The sequence below is a fragment of the Piliocolobus tephrosceles genome, chromosome 15, assembly GCF_002776525.5.
Source record: "Piliocolobus tephrosceles isolate RC106 chromosome 15, ASM277652v3, whole genome shotgun sequence".
In the NCBI taxonomy this organism is placed as follows: Eukaryota; Metazoa; Chordata; class Mammalia; order Primates; family Cercopithecidae; genus Piliocolobus; species Piliocolobus tephrosceles.
The window spans coordinates 73012220-73033097 of NC_045448.1; the positions used below are offsets into that span (position 1 = coordinate 73012220).

The 20878-nt window shown below is 36.0% G+C and overlaps 1 protein-coding gene across 1 annotated transcript in view; it reads right to left on the reverse strand.

The window, feature by feature from the left end:
• Window positions 1-20878, reverse strand: part of EXOC6B (exocyst complex component 6B) — a 710495-nt gene that overhangs the window by 335587 nt on the left and 354030 nt on the right. Inside the window, exon 17 of the mRNA XM_026456434.1 lies at window positions 13421-13642. Coding sequence (XP_026312219.1) covers window positions 13421-13642 — 222 coding nt within the window. The remainder of the gene's footprint in view (window positions 1-13420; window positions 13643-20878) is intronic.

Consider the following 20878-nt stretch of genomic DNA (forward strand, 5'->3'; position numbering starts at 1 on the left):
CCTAAGACATGCTAAAATAAAAGCAGAATGCCCAGATCATATAAGTTGGAAATACCTATATAAAAGATTCATGATATACACTAGCATATTAAAGGCCCTAAGAAGTATGGTGAGATTAATATTCTTACAAAATTACAAAAATATTTTCAGGACAAATGATCATACATTACTCTATGACAATGCTAAAATTCCATCAACATAGACTTGCGCAGAGTAACTTACGAAGTACCTGCCACCACCTTCAATATTCACTTTCAGTCTGATCCTCCTTAACTTCTGTTAAATACTCTCTTTTTAAAACTCTGTCTTCCCGTAGAATTCATGAGATGGTTTTCTCCTGGCTTTCCTTTTACTTCTCTGGACACAAATCTTCTCACTTTCTTTGGGTGATTTAATTAAATCCAATAGCTTCCAGTATCTCTATCTTTAGTACAGCTCTACTCCAAAATCATTCTAATTCAAGAATCATATATGGGAGTGTTTCATGGACATCTATGACCCAGACAAACTTTGAAATAAGTGGCCAGGAGCAGTGGCTCATGCATGTAATCCCAGAACTTTGGGAGGCCAAAGTGGATCACCTGAGGTCAGGAGTTCAAGACCAGCCTGGCCAACATGGTGAAATCCCATCTCTACTAAAAATATATAAATTAGCTGGGTGTGGGTGGTGGGAGTCTGTAATCCCAGCTACTCAGGAGGCTGAGGCAAGAGAGTTGCTTGAACCCAGGAGGCAGAGGTTTCAGTGAGGCGAGATTATGCCACTGTACTCCAGCCTGGGTGACAGAGCAAGACTCCATCTCAAAAAAAAAGAAAGAAGTAGGTCCAGGTTGAAACTCAGCATATTTACCACTCTTTACCTGTTCAACTCAGACCAAGGTAGAGATCTAAGCAACATCTTAAATTCCATCTTTCCTCCACAGTCAGAAAATGAGTTCTGTAAATTATATCTCCCGAATTTCTCTGTAATTTGTACTGCCCTCTACATTTTCACATTTTTAAAGTCGGAATAATTTTGCAATATATTTACATACTATAACATAGTCAGTGACTGTGATTACTTATGTGAACAATGATTTATAAAATTTGATTGATAGATAAAAATTATACAAAAATTATATATATGTCACGTACAACTTGATGTTTTGAAATATGTATACACTGAAATGGCTAAATTGAGCTAAGTTTGGTGCAAAAGAAACTGCTTTTAATGGCAAAAATCACAATTACTTTTGCACCAACCTAATAATTAACATATGCATTACCTCACATACTTATTTTATGAGTTAGGAGTACTTATAAGTACTCTGCTAGCATTTTTCAAGAACATAACACATGGTTATTAACTATAATCATCATGTTATAGAATAGATCTCTTGAACTAATTCCTTCTATCTAACTTAAAATTTCTGTCCTTTGACCAAAACCTCCCCAACCATATTCCCCAGCTCTGGTAACTATCATTCCATTCTCTGTTTCTATGAATTCAACATTTTTAGATTCTACATATGAGATCATGCATATTTTTCTTTCTGTGCCTTCCTTATTTCACTTAATACAATGTTCCCATGAGGTTTCCATGTTGTTGCAAATGGCAGGATTTCTTTCTTTTGTAAGGTTGTATAGTATCTCATTCTGTATACATACTACATTGTCTTTATGCATTCACCAGTTGACAGACACTTAGGTCAAATCAATATCTTGGCTATTGTGGAAAATGTTGCAATGAACATGTGAGTGCAGATATCTTGATGATATACTGATTTCATTTCCTCTGGAAACATACCCAGTAGTGGGATTGCTGAAACATATGATAGTTCTATTTTTAATTTTGGGGGGAATCTCCATACTGTTTTCTACAATGGCTATACTAATTTACATTCCAACACCATATAAGAGTTCCCTTTTCTCCACATCCTCTCCAATACTTACCATTTGTCTTTTTGATAATAGTCAACCTAACAGTTGGAAAGTCATATATCATTGTGGTTTTAGTTTTTGTTTTTCTGATGACTAACGATGTTGAATATTTTTTCATACACCTCTTGGTCACTTGTATGTCTTCTCTTGAGAAATGTCTATTCAAAACCTTTGCCCATTTTCTCATCGGGTTGTTTTCTTGCTATTGAATTGTTTTAGTTCTTTATATATTCTAGAAATGCATGCCTTGTCAGCTGTATCATTTGCAAATATATTCTGCCATTCTTTTTTTTTTTTTTTTGAGATGGAGTCTCACTCTGTCATCTAGGCTGGAGTGAAGCGGCACAATCTTGGCTCACTGCAACCTCCATCTCCCAGGTTCAAGCATTCTCCTGCCTCAGCCTCCCGAGTAGTAGGATTACAGGCGTGTGCCACTATGCCTAATTTTTGTATTTTTAGTAGAGATTGGGTTTCACCATGTTGTCAGGCTGGTCTCAAACTCTTGATCTCAAGTGATTCGCCCACCTTAGCCTCCCAAAGTGCTGGGATTACAGACATGAGCCACCATGCCCTGCCTGTTCTGCCATTTTGTAGGTTATCCTTCAACTGTTGTTTTCTTTGCTGTGCAAAAGCTTTCCTGTTTGATAAAATCAATCTCATTTGTCTTTTTTTACATTTGCTGCCTGTGCTTTTGGGGTCATAGCTTAAAAAAAAATTATTGCCCAGATCAATGTTATGGAGATTTTTTCCTACATTATTTTGTAGTAATGTTAGTTTCAGGTCTTATGTTTAAGTCTTTAATCCATTTTATGTGGATTTTTATATATGGTATGAGATGAGGAACGAATTTCATTCTTGTAAATGTGGATATCCAGTTTTCTCAACACCACTTATTTTTTCAGAGACTATCCTTTCCCCTTTTGTGTGTTCTTGGCATCTTTGTCAAAAATTAACTGACTGTACATTAGTAGGATTATATCAGGGTTATTTTGTTCCACTGGTCTATGTGTATGTTTTCATGCCAGAATCATGCTATTTTGATTATTACAGCGTGTAGTAGATTTTGAAGTCAGGTAGACTGATGCCTCCAGCTTTGTTCTTTCTGCTCAAGATTGCTTTTGCTATTTGGAGTGTTTAGTGGTCCCATATGAATCTTACTATAGTTTACTTTATTCCTATGAAAAATGCATTCGAATTTGGGTAGCGATTGCATTGAATATGTAGATCACTTTGGGTAATATGGAAATTCTAACAATGTTACTTCTTCAATCCACAAACTAGTATATCTTTTTGTTTATTTCTCCAATTTTTTCTTCGATGTTTTATAGTTTTTCAACAGGTCTTCTAAATATTTCAATGAGCACTTCTCTACTTTCATCTTTACATTACTTGTATAATAATCTTAAGGTGTCCTTGAATTTCTGTTTTGCTAAAAGTCTTTTTCATTAAAAGTCTTTATTTTTTAGTGTTTTAGGTTTAAAGAAAATTTAAGCAGGAAGTACACTGCCTCTGTATATACCACCACCCTCCATGCTACTACCCCTATTTAAAATTAGTGTGGTACAATTTTTACAATTAATGAAATGATATTGGTATTTTATTATCAACTAAAGTCCCTAGTTTACATTAGGGTGTAATCATTGTGATACCAAGTTCTGTGGGTACTTAAAAATGCATAATGTCACTAATTCACCATTACAGTATCATTTAGATAGTTTCACTGCCCTAAAAATCTACTGAATTCCACCTACTCATCCTTCCAGGATTTTCTCTACTGATTTTCTCTACTGGTTTTCATTTTCATTGATTTCTGTTCTAATTTTCATTATTGTTGTTCTTATTATTATTGCTCACTTTGGATTTAAATTGTTCTTTGCCTAGTATCCTATGGTGTAAGTACAGATTATTAAATTTAGATCTTTCTTCTTTCTAATATATGCTATTAATGGTACAAATTTCCCTCTGAGTAATGCTTTCACTGCATCTCAGAAATTATAATAAGTTGTATTTTAATTCTCATTTATTTTGAAATATTTCTCTTGAGACTTTTTCTTTCACCATGTCTTATTTTGAAAGATGTTGTTTAATCTCCAAATAATTTGACATTTTCTATCTTTCTGTTACTCATTTCTAGTTTAATTTCATATGGTCTAAGAGGAATGTTAGTATAATTTCTATTTAAAGGATGTTCTATTGCCTAGAACATGGTGTGTTTTGGTGAATATTTTGTATAAGTTGTTGTTGGATAAAACATTCTATAAATGTCCATTAGATTCACTTGATTGATGATGTCAGTCATTTCAACTATATACATACTGATGTTTCTGCCTCCTGGATTTGTCAGTTTCAGTAGAAGTGTTCCAGAAATTTTAATGAGAATAGATGTTAACATATAAAATAAGATTTTAGTATCTTTCAAAATACTCGTATTTTTCCTTCTTTGATCTTCTAAAGTAGTAACTTTGAAAAATTTTCTAATACTAATCATTCATGCATTCTTAACCTTACTTCAATCCTTGATTTATTTGTATGTACTTTTAGATTTTGCTCAGAATTGTTTTGGCTATTCACGTTCTTTTTTTAGTTCCCTATGAATTTTATGATTGTTATTTCTATTTCCGTAAAAGATGACACTGATACTTTGTTAGGGACCGCACTGAATCTATAGACTGCTTGGGGAAGTATGGTCATTTTAATGATATTAATTCTTCTGATCTATGAGTATGGTATTTCTTTCCATTTGTTTGTGTTCTCTTCCATTTCTTTCATCAGTGTTCTGTAGTTTTCATTGTAGATATTTTTCACCTCCCTAGTTAAACTTATTCCTAGATATTTGAATGTTTTTGAAGCTATTGTAAATAGGAATGCCTTCTTGATTTTTTATTGTTTCATTATTGAAGAATAAAAAGGCTACTGATTTTTGTATGTTGATTTTACAGCCTGTAACTTTACTGAATTGGTTTTTCAGTTCTAAGAGTTTTATGATGGAGCCTTTTAGTTTTTCTAAATGAAAGATCATATCATCAGCAAAGAAGGACAATTTGACTTCCTGTTTTCCAATTTGGATGCCTTTTATTTCTTTCTCTTCTCTGACTGTCCTAGCTCAGACATCCAATACTACGTTGAACAGGAGTAGTGAGAATGAGCATCCTCGTCTTGGGGAATGGTTCCACATTTGCCCATTCTTCAAGGAAAGGCAGTCAACCTTTCCCCATTCAGGATGGTGTTAGCTGTGGGTCTGCTATATACGGCCTTTATTATTTTGAGGTATGTTCCTTCTATACTTGGCTTGTTGGGAGTTTTAATTGTGAAGGGATGTTGAATTTTATCAAATGCTTTTTCTGCATCTATCAAGATGATCATATGTTTTTGCCCTTCATTCTGTTGATGTGAAGTTTCACATTTACTTCTCTGCATATACTAAACCATCCTTTCACCCCTGGTCTAAATCCCACTTGATCATGGTATATTATCTTTTAATTGAATTCAGTTTTCTGGTATGTTGCTGATAACTTTTGCATCTATTTTCATCAGGAATATTGGTCTGTAGTTTTCTTTTGTTGTTCCTTGTCTGGTTTTGGTATCAGGGTAATGCTAGCTTTACAGAATAAGTTAGGGAGAATTCTCTCTCCTAATCTTTTGGAACAGTTTCAGGAGGATTGGTATGAGTTATTCTTATATGTTTGGTGGAATTTGGTGGTGAATCCACCTGGTTCTGGGCTTTTCTTTGTTCGGATACTATTACTGCTTCAATCTCACTGCCTGTTATTGGTCGATTCAGGTTTTCCATTTCTTCCTGATTCAATCTTAGTAGGTTGTACATTTCCAAGTATTCATCCATTTCCTATGGGTTTTCCACTGGTTAGCATAATAGTCCCTGATGACCTTTTCTGTTTCTGTGGTATCAATTATAATGTCTCTGTTTTCATTTATAATTTTATTTGAGTCTTTGCTGTACTCTTCTTGGTTAGTCTAGCTAGTGGTTGTTTTCAAATTTACCTTTTCAAAGAACCAACTTTTTGTTCCATTCATCTTTCCATATTTTTCTTTTCAGGTCTACTGTGATCTGTATTATTTCCTTCTGATAGTGTGGATTCGGTTTGTTATTGCTTTCCTAGTTCCTTGAGGTACACTATTAGATTATTTATTTGAAATCTTTCTGCTTTTTTGATGTAGGTGCTTATTGCTATGAACTTCCCTTTAAGTACTGCTTTTGTTGTGTCCAACAGGTTGTGATATGTTGTTTCCATTTCATTTGTTCCAAAAAATTTATTTTCGTATTAATTTATTCATTGAACCAATGGTTGTTCAGGAGCATGTTGTTTATTTTCCATTTATTTGTATAGTTTCCAAAGTTTCTCTTGGTATTGATTTCTAGTTTTATACCATTGTGATCTGGCAATATACTTGATGTGATTTTGAATTTTAAAAACTTGTTGAGATTTGTTTTGTGGCTTAATATATGGTCTATCTTGGAGAATGTTCCTTGTGCTGATGAGAAGAATGTGTATTCTGCCATTGTTAGATAAGATGTCCTCTAAATGTCTGTTAAGTCCTTTTGGTCTAAAGTCCAGTTTAAAGTGAATGTTTCTTTTCTGATTATATGTCTCAATGATCTGTCTAGTGCTGGCAGTGGGGTATTAAAGTGCCATAATTTTATCAGAGTTCATCTATTTATTTAGATATGGCAATATTTGCTTTATGAATCTAGGTGCTACAGTGTTGGATGCCAATATGGATTTGGTGTTACATCCTTTTGCTAGATTGATCCCGTTATCATTATATAATGACCTTCTTTGTCTTTTTCTTACTGTTTTTTATTTAAAGTGTTGTATCTCATATGAGTATAGTATGCCTGCTCATTTTTTGTTAACATTTCCATGAAATACTTTTTTTATTCCTCTATTCTCAGTTTATATGCATCTTTAAAGGTAAATTATGTTTCTTGTAGGCAGCATATGGCTAGATCATGGTTTTTTTTAATCCATTCGAGCAGTCTATATAAGTAAAGAATTTAATCAATTTACACTCAAAATTATTATTGATATGTGAGGTTGTCCCTTCAACTTATTAATTATTTTCTGGTTATTTTGTGTATTCTTTGTTCCTTTCCTTTTCTCTTACTGTTTGTTATTGTGGTTTGGTGGTTTTCTACAGTAGTACTATTTGAGTCCTTTCTCTTCTTCATTTGTTTGTTTGCTTTACCAGTGAGTTTTATACTTTTGTGTGTTTTCATGATAGCAGATGTCACTCACTATATCCAAGTTTACAACTCCCTTGAGGAATTTCTTGTAAGGCCAGTGTAGTGGTGATGAATTCTTTCAGCTTTTGCTTGTATGAGAAAGATGTTATTTCTCCTACATTTATGAAGAATAATTTCACTAGATATTTTATATTTTGCCTTCTGGAACGCTTATAATTTGAAAATTTGGTCTTTTATGATGCCCCATATGTAATAAAGGCTTTGCTCTTTTTTTTAATTGTTTTTACTTTTATTTTGTATAAAGAATTATGTTCTAGATCTAAAATTCTTAATTCTGCTTGATCTGGTCTATTGTTGAAGCTTTTGAACGTATTTTGCATTTCATTTAATAAATTCCTCAGTTCCATAATTTATGTTTGGTTACATTTTTGGTATCAATCTCTTTAGCAAATTTCTTATTCATATCAAGCATTCTTTTTCTGATTTCTTTGTATTGTTTTGCAGAATTCTCATGTTTCTCACTGAGCTTCTTTGGAGTCAATCATTTAACTTCTTTTTCTGAGATTTCATTAATTTCTCTTTGATTGGGATCTGTTGTTGGAGAATTATTCCTGTGGAGGTGTCACATGTCCTGGCTTTTTCTTATTTTCTGTACCATTGTATTCATATCTGTACATTTACTATAACAGCCACTTCTTGCAGTTTTTTAAATTTGCTCTGGTAGGAGAGGACATTTTCCAGAAGATGTATCTATGCTGTTAGTTGCGTAGGACACTTTGGTTGTGATTTTGAATGCAATAGTGTAAACTCTGTACGATTCCTTCAGGTATAAATAGTACCAGTGGTATCTATAATTTCTTCAGTGGTTCAGGGTGCAATTATTAAATGAGGCTGTGGTTTTGCTGGGGACTGTAACACCAGGTAGGTCAGTCTTTGAACCCCAGTGATGGCAGCAATGGCTAAGTATGTGTGTCCTTAGGCCCCAGGTTGGTCTGGCACCATTATTAGTGAGTCTAGATGGGCCAATTTTTGAGTTTCCAAATAGATTATTTGGATGCCAGCAATGACAATAGCAGGTGGGGTGGGTGGGGATGTTCATGATCCCCTGGGCAGACAGCTTTATGTGAATGATGACAATGGCAGTGGCAGAATCATCCTCTTAGTCCCAAGTGGTTCACACTGGTATTGGTGTTGGTTGTATTCAACTGAGTGGGCTGGTCTTCAGGCACACAGGTGTTGCATGCAGGTAGGTACCAGCTGTGGTAGTAGCAGTCATGTGGGTAGGCCTGATCTCAGGCACCTGGGAGGAGTGTTCAGGTGCCAATTGTGGTGGACTGGGGTAGGTGATCCTCTTGCTTCCTGTGTGCTCTGGCACAGGGGTTTAGGGGTGGCAGGGCAAAGCTGAGCCAAACTTGTCCTCATGCCCTCTGATAATGAGTACAGGCACCAGATGTAGTAGTTAGTGGTGAGGGAAACCCTAGAAAAGTGATATGCTCTGATGGTAGGTGGCAGCAGCTGTGCTAGTTCCCTGCCACTGGGGAGGGCAATGCCACCTTCAGTACTGGGCAACCTAGGTCATCAGGTGGAAAACACACACATCATTTTCACCACAGCCCAAGTGGCACTCTTTCCTCAGCCCCTCTGCAGTAGCTGACACCTTGCTCATGCCTCAGCCTCAATGGCAGCAGCAGGCATTGTGATAGCATCTCAGCCCCTGGTGTGGGTGGCCCCTGGTCACTGGCATCTAAGTTGGGAGGCAGCAAGCATGCTTCTCAGTAGCAGTGGTCTCCAGGACAATGTGCTATCTGTTGGAGGCAAGGCTCTAAGATAGCTGCTTGCTATAGCTGCTTAGGTCTCACAGAATGTGTGAGACTCAGTATGAGCTCCTTCCCTGGACCAGTGCCATCACACAATCTCTCAGCATCTTCCAATGTTAGTTTCAGGGCAAGTGAGGGTCAAGAGACTCTCCCGTGGCCAGGATTTCAGGAGTCCATAGTGGAAATGGAAACCACTGAAAGTTTCTTATTAATCCTTTCCTCATATTAAGGAGTCTCCCTCAGCTCCCAGCTGATCCTACTGAGTAGACTGCCTCATTTCCTTCCCCTTCCTTGGTTTAGGCATTTACTGTCACTTTTCTGTTGAATTACAGTGTTCTGTCTTGGATGATCTATTTGAAGTGTGATCATCTACTCATTATGTTGGTTCTTCTTAGTGGAGGAAGCGAGTATGAAATACCTCTAGTCAGCCATCTTGAAGCTTTCCTCTTTCATATCTTTTCCTTATCACATCATATCTATTTCCCTATAGATCCTCAAATTTATTAGCACAGAGTTACACAACGTCTTTTAGAAGTCAATTCCTCTCATTCTGAACTGTGATTGATGTAATGTGACTGATGATGTTATTTCTTCCTTCTTTCCTTCCTTACCTTCATCTTTTCTTTTCCTTCTTTTTTTAGTTCTTCCCTTCCTTTCAATGAAGCATAGTAGAATGTTTGTTTTTTTTAAATGCAACATCCCTCACTTGAAGTCTTTCAAAGACTTTAGAATAAAGTCCACATTATCTACTAATATAAAACAAAGTGCTTCTCAGGTTGGCATTTATCTACTTCTGTATCTCACTGCCATCCTAATTCTATGCTGAATATTGGCTTTATTTTATCATTTAATCTTTGCACATGAAGTTAAAATATCCTTTACTCCCTCTATATCCATTCTCTCCCTAGAAATATCCTGCTGGTTCCAAGATCCATTCCAACTTGTACTTGTCTGGGAAGTCTTCTTTGGAGGTCCTAAAGCTGGAACCTCATCCTCTTTGGAATTCTCCTCTGTTGAGCCTGTCAATTTTGAAGTTCCCTGGAGCTCAATCCTCACACCTATCCTCTATGTATACTCAAATCCCAGAAGAAAATCCATCCTGTGCTATCAAATACCATCTTTACACTGGTGAACTCTAAATTTTTATCTCCAGCTATGATTTTGTCCTGCTAATTTAATACCTCTATATAGCTATCATTAAATATATCAAGCTTAATGTATCAAAAATGGAAGTCTTGATCATATTTCTGCTTTTCAAATGTATTTTTCTCTAAGTGTTCCCCATCTCAGTAAACAGTATTCATCCAGTTTGTTCAGTTCAAAAGTTCTGGAACTACCCTTGACTCCTGTCTTTCTCTTAATACAAACACCCAGTCTAGTACTAAGACCTGCTATCCATACCTTCAAAAATATTTCTTACCACTTCCACCTCTACCACTCTAGTCCAAGTGACCATTATCTCTTGCCTGGAGTACTGCAACTGCCTCCCAATTAGCCTTTCTTCTTCCCCTTCTATTAAATTACAATATATTTATTTCCACATAAAAACCAGTATCACATTAAATAACTCAGATCATTACCCCCCACAATTCAATCTTCTAATGACATCGCATCTCATTTCAGAATACAATGTATAGTATTTACAATGGCCTACAGGGCCAGAAATAATCTAACTCCTGAATACTTCATCTCTTATCATCCATACCATTAGTGATAGACACATCATTGCCAGACTGACCCCCTTACTATTTCTTGAACACACCCATACCTACCACTGTGCTGTTCCCTTTGACAGGAATGCATATCCATCAGAAATCCAAATGATTCAATTTCTCACTTCTTTTGGGTCATTTATTTTTTTCCTAGTTCTTATCACTACTTGCCATTATATTAGATTTTTTCTGTTTGTTTATCATCCACTAGTTCATTAAAATATAAGCTCTGTAAAGTCAGGAGACTCACTTTTTTGTTCATGCCTGAAACTTTCCCCGATTTGTAGTAGATACTGTATTAAAACTTGTTAAATAAATGAGAGATTGAATACATCTAATGTATTATTCCAGTATACTGGCTGTCTTCTCTGTAAATCATAAACTTTAAGTCCAGGGACAAAGTACTTTTTCTGTCTCTCCCCAAGAATCTACCAGATGATTACACAGTAGATACGCAAGCAATATTTATTATGGAGTAAATTAATAAACACTTTCATTCTCTTTTGTAAGAGGGTGAGGAAAATCTTATGAATAAGGAAAGCTAAGGACGCCAGCTTGATTATGTCACACATGGCAGAAATAAGAGGGAACTCTGCAAGAAAATACCTTAAAGACCTTCAGACTCTTTCTACCCCTTTTCCAGCATAAAGGTTTCCATCTGCAAGGGAAAGTTTTCTGGAAACAGTAGCTTAGGAAAATACACAACATGTAGCTGTTATAATTGCCATGTTTATATTGAGTTCTGGGTTAGCTAGTCTGAAACAGCCCTGGTAAAAAAAAAATTTTCAGTGTGTTTTAAGCAATCAGTGTTTCCAATAAGCACTGTCAACATGACCTTTAGTGGTCTCCAGAACTTCTCCTTCACTAAGTATTTAACTGGCTGTTCAGCCCCTATGGCTTCCTGTCTGCCTTTAATTTTCCCTCAGCATTTTTTCATGCTAGAGCAACAACAAAATACACAAGCCATCCTTTGAGAGAATTTCTGAACGTAATTTGAAAAGCTATTGACATAAAAAAATTGAGACAGGTTGACAGAAAGAGTATCAGTGGATACCACATATTCTCCATTGGATAGACAAATGAACCTCACGTTCTAATTCCCTAACTCCCTATTATCTACTTAACACTGAACTATTTCTTTCACATTTTCTTTCCTAGAGAAATTTTGGCTTTCACAGAAGAGCAAATACAGAAATTTTTTTTGATAAATCTAATGCCCAAGCTCCATAATAATGCTAGTATTTGGGAGTAATTATAATTCCTGTAAAACTGCCTGAGGTCATTCTGAAGCTCTGAAAGCTTTTGTGGTATTTTCATACTCATTCTCAGGGCCTTTTTATTAAATCATTCTTTTCCTCACTAAAACAACATTGAAATTAATACCATTAGACATTATTGAAAAATTAGGAAGTCACGATATGAACATAACATTATGTGTAATGAATTTTGATTTAAGTAATTTTATTGTCATTTTGAAACAAAGAATTTATAGTCATTTAATGAATGTGTAACTTAACCTAGCAGTTGACCTAATCGCACAGATACATAAAGAATACTTTCTGATTCAACATTGCGTTTTTTTCAAACAATAGAAAAATAGTAAGTCATACCAAAAATTTTTATCTGTCAAAAAGCATAATAGCAGTATGAATCAAATTTGATTTCTTCTCTTGCACCTACGATTAAAAGAATGTACCAAAAATAGAGAAAAAGGATAAGATGATGGAAAAAAGCAGACAAAAGGGGACATAAATCATGGTTCCAAATCTGCAACTGTACATTTAATTAATATTAATTTCTGGATTTCAAAAGGGTGATATAGAATATGTTTCAAAACTAAAACAATCAAATAACAATATAAACAAAAAATCAAACCATATAAGTAGCCTATATGTTAGATCTACATTTTTAATGTTTGAGATGTTGTCCTATTACTTTTACTGCTTAATACCTATTTAAAGCTCACATAATATGAAGGAGTTTATTAAAGCTGCTGTGAGCTATAGCATTTACCCTCCAGAAACTCATCTACCATCAATCCTTCTTTTGTTCTACCTGACTGTCATTTGATTCAGCTCTGGATCAAAACTAGTGCTGTGGACATATGAAATTATAAAATTGCTAACTAGAAAAGCAGTGACAGAAATTGCTCACTAAAAAGTAAGATTAAAAAATTGATCACAGGGCCGGGTACGGTGGTTCATGCCTGCAATCCCAGCATTTTACAAAGCCAAGGTGTGTGGATCGCTTGAGCCCAGAAATGCGAGACCAGCCTGGGCAACATGGGGAAACCCCACCTCTACTAAAAATACAAAAAATTAGCTGGGCATGGTGGCACACGCCTGTTATCCCAACTACTTGGGAGGATGAGGCATGAGAATTGCTTGAATCCAGGAGGCAGGGGTTACAGTGAGCCAAGATTGCACCACTGCACTCCAGTCAGGACAACAGAGCAAGATTTGGTTAAAAGAAAAAAAAAATTGGTCACAGGATACAGAGAGCAGGGGACAGTTTAGAAAATTTTAATGTCAGCCATAACTATGATTATCTAGATCATACTTAAGAACTGTTGACTGATGGGGGCTCAACTTAGGAAATAGTGATTTACATGTACAAAACATAAGGAAGGGTTTACAAACACAGTTGTAGTTGTTTTGTTTTGTTTTGTTCAAACACCCAAAAACTAGGACTGGTATTTATTTCTTCAAAGAAAATAGAGAAGGGAAACCAAACATATCATAAACACTTATTCTCAAGAGCATGCTATAAACTATCTTGCAGAAACAAAGCCATGTTAGGTAGAATGTCCCAGACTGTATACACCAGAAGCAGTTCCACCATACCACAGGGCCTCTCACCTTAAAAGTTGTGGTGCCATAGAGCTTGGTAGTGTGAACTGTTTCTGGAAGCACATTAGTGATGTTGGTGATAAATTCTTCCAAGTACTTACAAGATTTCTCCAAATGTGTTGTATTGATAATAATCTGGACAAGCTAGAAAACAACAAACACAGGTAAAAGTCATTTGACTACTCACCCCAGGATGAATGGTTCAATATGAATCTGCCAGTATAAGATAAATGAAAGACATGATGGAAAAGGCCATCCACATTCTGCTAAGGGGTATGTTAAAGCATGGGCTTTCATGTTACTGCTTCTAGGAAGTTTTTGATATGGTCAGGGTTTGTGTCCCCACCCAAATCTCATCTTGAATTGTAATCCCCATAATCCCACATATCAAGGAAGAGACCAGGTGAAGGTAATTGAATCATAGGGGCAGTTTCCCCCATGCCATTCTTGTGATAGTGAGTGAGTTCTCACAGATCTGATAGTTTTATAAGGGGCTCTTCCCCCTTTACTCACACTTCTCCTTCTTGCCACCCTGTGAAGAAGTCCTTTGCTTCCCTTTTGCCTTCCACCATGATTGTAAGTATCCTGAGGCCTACCAAGTCATGCTGAACTGTGAGTAAATTAAACTTCTCTCCTTTATAAATTACCCAGTCTCGGGCAGTTCTTTATAGCAGTATGAAAATGGACTAATACAGCTGTCCTAGCATTTCAAAACCTTTTGTATTTTCCCGTATTATGGGAACAACTTATCACTGTGTTCTAAAGGTACGTTTTCTTTTGTTTAAAAAGATTAGACTAAGAACAAAAATTGCTACTGTTTAGCATGATGCCTTCCAACTAAAACATTGCCAAATTAACTAAACAAATAAGTGATAACCAAAAGAATAGGAATCATTAAAATGGCAACAAGACATTTCAAAATTAGGCATAATGAACAGAGAGATGTTAGGAGAGATTACAATATGTTAATAAACTACAATGGTTTGTGGAAGAAAGAACATGGGCATCAAAATGAAAGTAACCAGGGAATTAATGACTTAATTTATTATTATTACCTTCTGATCTTGGGAAATTTTCTTTACTTTTATAACCCTATTTCCTTATCTATAAAATGTCAATAATAATATCTACTTCACAGAGTTATTGTGAGGATTAAATATTCTGTTGTTAACACTATTTCACTTTTCTTACATAGAAAAGATCATTAAAAAGACAGTACTGGTAAAAAAAAAAAAAGTTGTCTTCTATAAATTACTTAAAGAGGAAGATAAAGAATAACTATTATTGTCTGTATAGAATTAAGGATTCTAAAGATTAACTTTGTGATTCATTTTCCTACACTGTTTTCCCATAAACTTGGAAAAGTAGTTAAAGGGACATAATTATAACTTCCATTTTATTATAACAGAAATGAAAATGAAGTGATTTTCTTTAGATCACATAGCCTAAATGGAACTAATACTACGTCCTGTACCTTCCAATTATGGACTCATCTAAATGACTCTGCTAGTGCCTTTAGCATAAGCATAATATGGCAGCTCTGAAGTGCTGCAAGATTGTGTACATTAGACTAAAATATAAGATTCAGGGCCTGCAATCAACTAGACCCCAATATGCTCTGATTCTACTGTCTGTAAAAAGAAAAGGGAAAAAAGTGGTATCTATTACTTATTTCTTAACTATTAAACTACCCAAACTGTTCATATTCATTAGAGTTTAAAAGAAATACAAACAGGAAATAGAATGGAACTCGTTTTTTGTCTCTCTTTTCTACATCTTTACTTTGCATTTTCACAAAAATATGCCTGATGGTGAGGTTGTGGCAGGTAGGGGGTAGTTTTGGCATGTAAGGCAATGAATTAATCTAGGTCTTTTGGTCTAGTGAGACAGTGAGCCAAGAGGGTGGAGCGGGGGTGGTGGATGGTGGCATATGACACAAAGCAGAAATTGGAACTAAAGATGGGGGTGGTACTACAATGGTTTACAATCCATGATAATTCAAAACAATGTTAAAAAGTTGGCATTTTATTTCAGTAAGAATCATATCATGCTGTGGAATATTAAACAAAAATACAAATAGGACTGTAATCAGAAAATACATTCTTACTTCTTCCACATCATCCAGCACAGGATAAAAGCACACACTTCAGTCTAAAAAAATACATGTCAATTCATAATGACAATGTTTTAGTACTGGTTTCAACTAAGAAAAAGACTGTCTTCTACTCCACTAAGGATCATCCTGACAATCTTAGGAAAATAACTACTTTGAAACACAATAACAAAGGGTAAAACCACAGAGATACAATTCCAATAAATTCTCTTAGATGAAAAGTTAGGTCAACACTGGGACTAGATCTCTGTATTTTCCCCCACAACTCATCGGACAAGTTCATATACATCAGCTCTCCTTTCCATTCATTCCACAGTTTGAATTCAGAAATTTTGAGTTTTGAACACAAGACTACTACATCCTATAAAATTACCAAAAACAACAACCTTTTAACTTTGGAGTGTTCTAGGAAAAAATATCCACCAAAATAAGCAATTCATCACCCTCTTGCTTTCATCATTTTCTCCTTCAGAGGAAGACTAAAATCATTTTAAAATATTTAAGTTGTGTGGATTAAATAATTCGTCTTCCTGAGTGGGAAGGTGGCTACTGGCAAGGTTGTCTTGATGTGGGAGTCAGAAAATTAAGAGAGTTAATTTGAGAACTGAAACATTTCTATTTTAAAATCAGTATTACCTATGGAAACACATTCTGTCAATCAAAAGAAATCCTAATAATAAGGAGGAATCATGTCATGTTATTGCAATAAAAAACAGTGGCAGTCAAAGAGAAAATTATCCTGTTTTACAGGATACTGGCAGTTAAAGAAAAAAAAGGGAGGTGGCTTCACTGGGTACAGTAGTAATTTCGCATGACTTTTTAAAGATCTGTCAACACAAAAGATCACCATGAATTATATCAGTTGGCTGTCAGTCACTTTTTGAAATGTTTCATTGCTGAGCATAGAATAGACTATTAAGACACTCCAGGATTACAGTAGATACCATGTCATTTTCAGAGACAATATTGTCTATTAATGAGGTCTAAGTGATAACTTCTCCTGAATGACAGCTACCAAAATCCTTACAAGGGCATTTACTAATGTAAAACCAGATGCTTTGGGCATAATTTCAAATTGAAAGATAAAATGAAGCAATTTCAGATAACTTCCATCAGAGTTTGAGCTCCCTTGATGATATTTTTAACAACTACTTCCCAGTCTCTTATAATATATAACACTGCAGTAATCCAAACTGTCCTAAACATTATTTCAGGGACATAAAACTAACAATAGATCAAATATTGATTATCTCTTACATAAAGTTCTATGAGAATTGTCAAAAATGAACATTATAAATCAAACGACTATCTCTCACAAGTAAATAACACAAGTCACTTAAGTGAAAAACCATTAAAAATTAGAAAATTTTTCTGTCTCTCCTTCCTTGTATCAGAGAAAATCTAATGAGAAAGGCACATAGCACACCGTGGAGGTCATTTCTTTTTCTTTTTTTTTTTTTTCAATTTTACATTAAGTTCTGGTATACATGTGCAGAATGTGCAGGTTTGTTACATAGGTATATGTATGCCAGGGTGGTTTGCTGTACCTATTGACCTGTCCTCTTAAAGATCCCTCCACTCAGCCGGGCATGGCAGCTGTAATCCCAGCACTTTGGAAGGCCGAGGCGGGCAGATCACGAGGTCAGAAGATGGAGACCATCCTGGCTAACACGGTGAAACCTTGTCTCTACTAAAAACACAAAAAAAAAATAGCCAACCGTGGTGGCACGTACCTGTAGTCCCAGCTACTCAGGAGGCTGAGGCAAGAGAACTACTTGAATGTGGGATTTGGAGGTTGCAGTGAGACGAGATCATGCCACTGCATTCCAGCATGGGTGACAGAGCAAGACTCTGTCTTAAAAAAAAAAAAAAAAATCCCTCCCCTCATCCCCCACACCACAACAGGCCCTGGTATGTGTTGTTCCCTTCCCTATGTCCATGTGTTCTCATTGTTCAACTCCCACTTACAAGTGAGAATATGGAGTGTTTGGTTTTCTGTTTGTGTGTTAGTTTGCTGAGGATGATGGCTTCCAGATTCATCCATGTCCCTGTAAAAGACATGATCTCATTCCTTTTTATGGCTGTATAGTATTCCATGGTATATAAATACCACGTTTTCTTTATCTAGTCTATCATTGATGGGCATTCGGGTTGGTTCCATGACTTTGCTATTGTAAATAGTATGGCAATAAACATACACGTACATGTGTCTTTATAGTAGAATGATTTATATTCCTTTGGGTATATACCCAGTAGTGGGATTACTGGGTCAAATGTTATTTCTTGGTTCTAGATCCTTCAGGAATTGCCATACTATCTTCCACAATGGGGGAACTAATTTACATTCCCAGCAACGGTGTAAAAGTGTTCCTATTTCTTGTGAAGGTCATTTCTCCTCCAAACCTGCTCAAAACACCCTAGTGGAACCTGAACCATGATGACATTCTATTTTTGACAAACCCCAGAAAATATCTTCATCATCTTCCATAGTTCAAAACTAAGCCTTAAATTCCAAGAAGAGGTTTCCATTCCCTCTTATTTCTGGAATATACACATCTGCATATATTAAAACTGCTTAGCATGTTTCCCAAAACAGACAATTCAGTACAATAAGCCTTCAACAGGACTAATCCAAAGGAAGAAAATGAGAAGTCACACTCCTCTTCATACCACCAAGGCCTCTCAACTGTTAAATCTGCAAAACAAAAAACTAAATAGTAGCATTGGTTCTCATTCACAAAAATGAGCTATCACATAGACTTCAAGGGATTTGATCTCCTTTTCACCCTAGTCAGGGTACAGAAAACTGTGTCAACCACTCATTTTATAACATCTCCATGATTAAAATACCTAAAATACTAAAATACATGAAACTACTGGTTACGAATTCCAAGATAAAGCACAAAGTTTATATTTGACAAGACTTAAGTATAAAACATGGTAACAAAGTGAGCAATATCACTTCTGTTAACCAGAGGGGAAATAAATGGAATGTGGAAAATGAGAGGATAGAATCATATGGTCATCAATCTAAATTATACTAAAAGCAAAGAATAAATACAAAGCACTGTTCATTTCTTCAGGTCTCTACGACCGTATTAGGTATGCATAGTGCACTACATCACAGAAGTGCCCTGTGATCATAAAAATACAAATACCCAATATGGTTTCACTAGAAGGAACTCTGAACTCCTTTCTACATATTATAAATAATTAAACATAAATACTACTGTAAATTATAAAGTATCAGATGAAAATGTACCCAATTCTTTAGAACTAGTATTGATATGAACTGATATATTGCAGCTTCCAGCAAAATATGATTTAAGAAAATACACAATCATGGTTGAGCGTGGTGGCTCATGCCTGTAATCCCAGTACTTTGGGAGGCTGAGGTGGATCACCTGAGGTCAGGAGTTCAAGACCAGTCTGGTCAATATGGTGAAACATCGTTTCTACTAAAATACAAAAATTAGCTGGGTGTGGTGTCACACACCTGTAATCCCAGCCACTCAGGAGGCTGAGGTAGAAGAATTGCTTGAACCTGGGAGGTGGAGGTTGCACTGACCCGAGATCAGGCCACTGCACTCCAGCCTGAGAGATGGAGCGAGACTCCATTTCAAAAAAGAAAAACAAAATGTACAATCGTGTTAGCTAGTTTCACTTTAATACATGTACACTAGTCAAGAGTGGGCACTAAATGCTACCAAATAACCACATTATCTGGCACAAATCAATTCTTTTTTTTTTACACACCCCCAGAGGACTACAACACACCTTCTTTCTCCTTCATCTACCATGCTTGCTCTCCCATCCGCAAGTTTAGCCGAAGACCCTGCATTTGCTGGGGAAACTAAGCATTTGGAGCCTGCCACCATAATACTTACCCAGCCACTACCATTTGCATTCACACACTCTGATTCTTATCTGTTACCAGAGGTGAACTTGACACTATCTACTGCCAATCCCTTTAACTATATATTCTATCTTAAACTCTCTTACCCAAGGACATTGCACCAGAGATTTCTCCCTTTCTCCTACATCACCCATTTTTTTTGCTCTATACTGTATCATTCCCACAATACATAACAGACTGTTATTTGTCCCATTAAAAATTTAAAAAAAAAAAAACTGTCTTAACCGACTTCCGCTGCTAGCTATCACCCCATTTCTTTGTTTCCCTTGGTAACAAAATTTCCTGAAAGAGCTGTCTTATATTTGCTGTCTCCAATTCCTCTTTTCCCATTCTTTAATGTTTTTATTTAAATAAACTCTTTATTTTAGGACAGTTTTGTATTTATATTTACAAAAGAGTTGCAGAGTTCCAATATACTCCTCACTCAGCTTCCCTTATTGTTAACATCTTACTTTACTGTGGTACATTTGTCACAACTAAGGAACCAACATAAACACATTACTACTAATTGAACGCCATACTTCATTCAGATGTCACTAGTTTTTCCTTAATGTTCTCTATCTGTTTCTGAATTCCATCTGAGATACCACATTACATATAGTTGTCATGTCTTCTTATTCTCTGGTCTGTGATAGTTTATCAGATTTTCCTTCTTTTTGATTACACTGACAGTTTTTTGTTTTGTTTTGTTTTGTTTTTGTTTTCGTTTTTGTTTTTGTTTGAGATGGAGTCTAGCTCTGCCACCAGGCTGGAGTGCGGTGACACAATCTCAGCTCACTGCAACCTCCGACTCCCTAGTTCAAGCGATTCTCCTGCCTCAGTCTCCCGAGAAGCTAGGATCACAGGCACGTGCCACCACGCCCAGCTAATTTTTATATTTTTAGTAGAGATGGAGTTTCACCATGTTGGCCAGGATGGTCTCCAACTCCTGACCTTGTGATTCATCCACCTCGGCCTCCCAAAGTGTTGGGATTACAGATGTGAGCCACAGTGCCCAGCCCTACACTGACAGTTTTAAGGAGTACTGGTCAAGTATGTTATAGCATGTCTTTCAATTTTTGTTTGTTTAATGTTTTCCCATGGTTAGACTGAGCTCATGGGGCTAGGGAGGGAGAACACAGAGGCAAAGTGCCCTCTCATCAAATCATATGAAAGGTACATACTATCAATATAACTTATCACTGATGATGTTAACCTGGAACACTTGAGCGAGGCAGCATCTGCCAGATTTCTTCACTGTAAAGTTACTTTTTTCCTCATTCTACCCTATACTTTTTGGAAGCAAGTCACTAAGCACAGTTCACACTCACCTCGTAGTGGCAATAGTATCTATATTAGTCATCTGAAATTC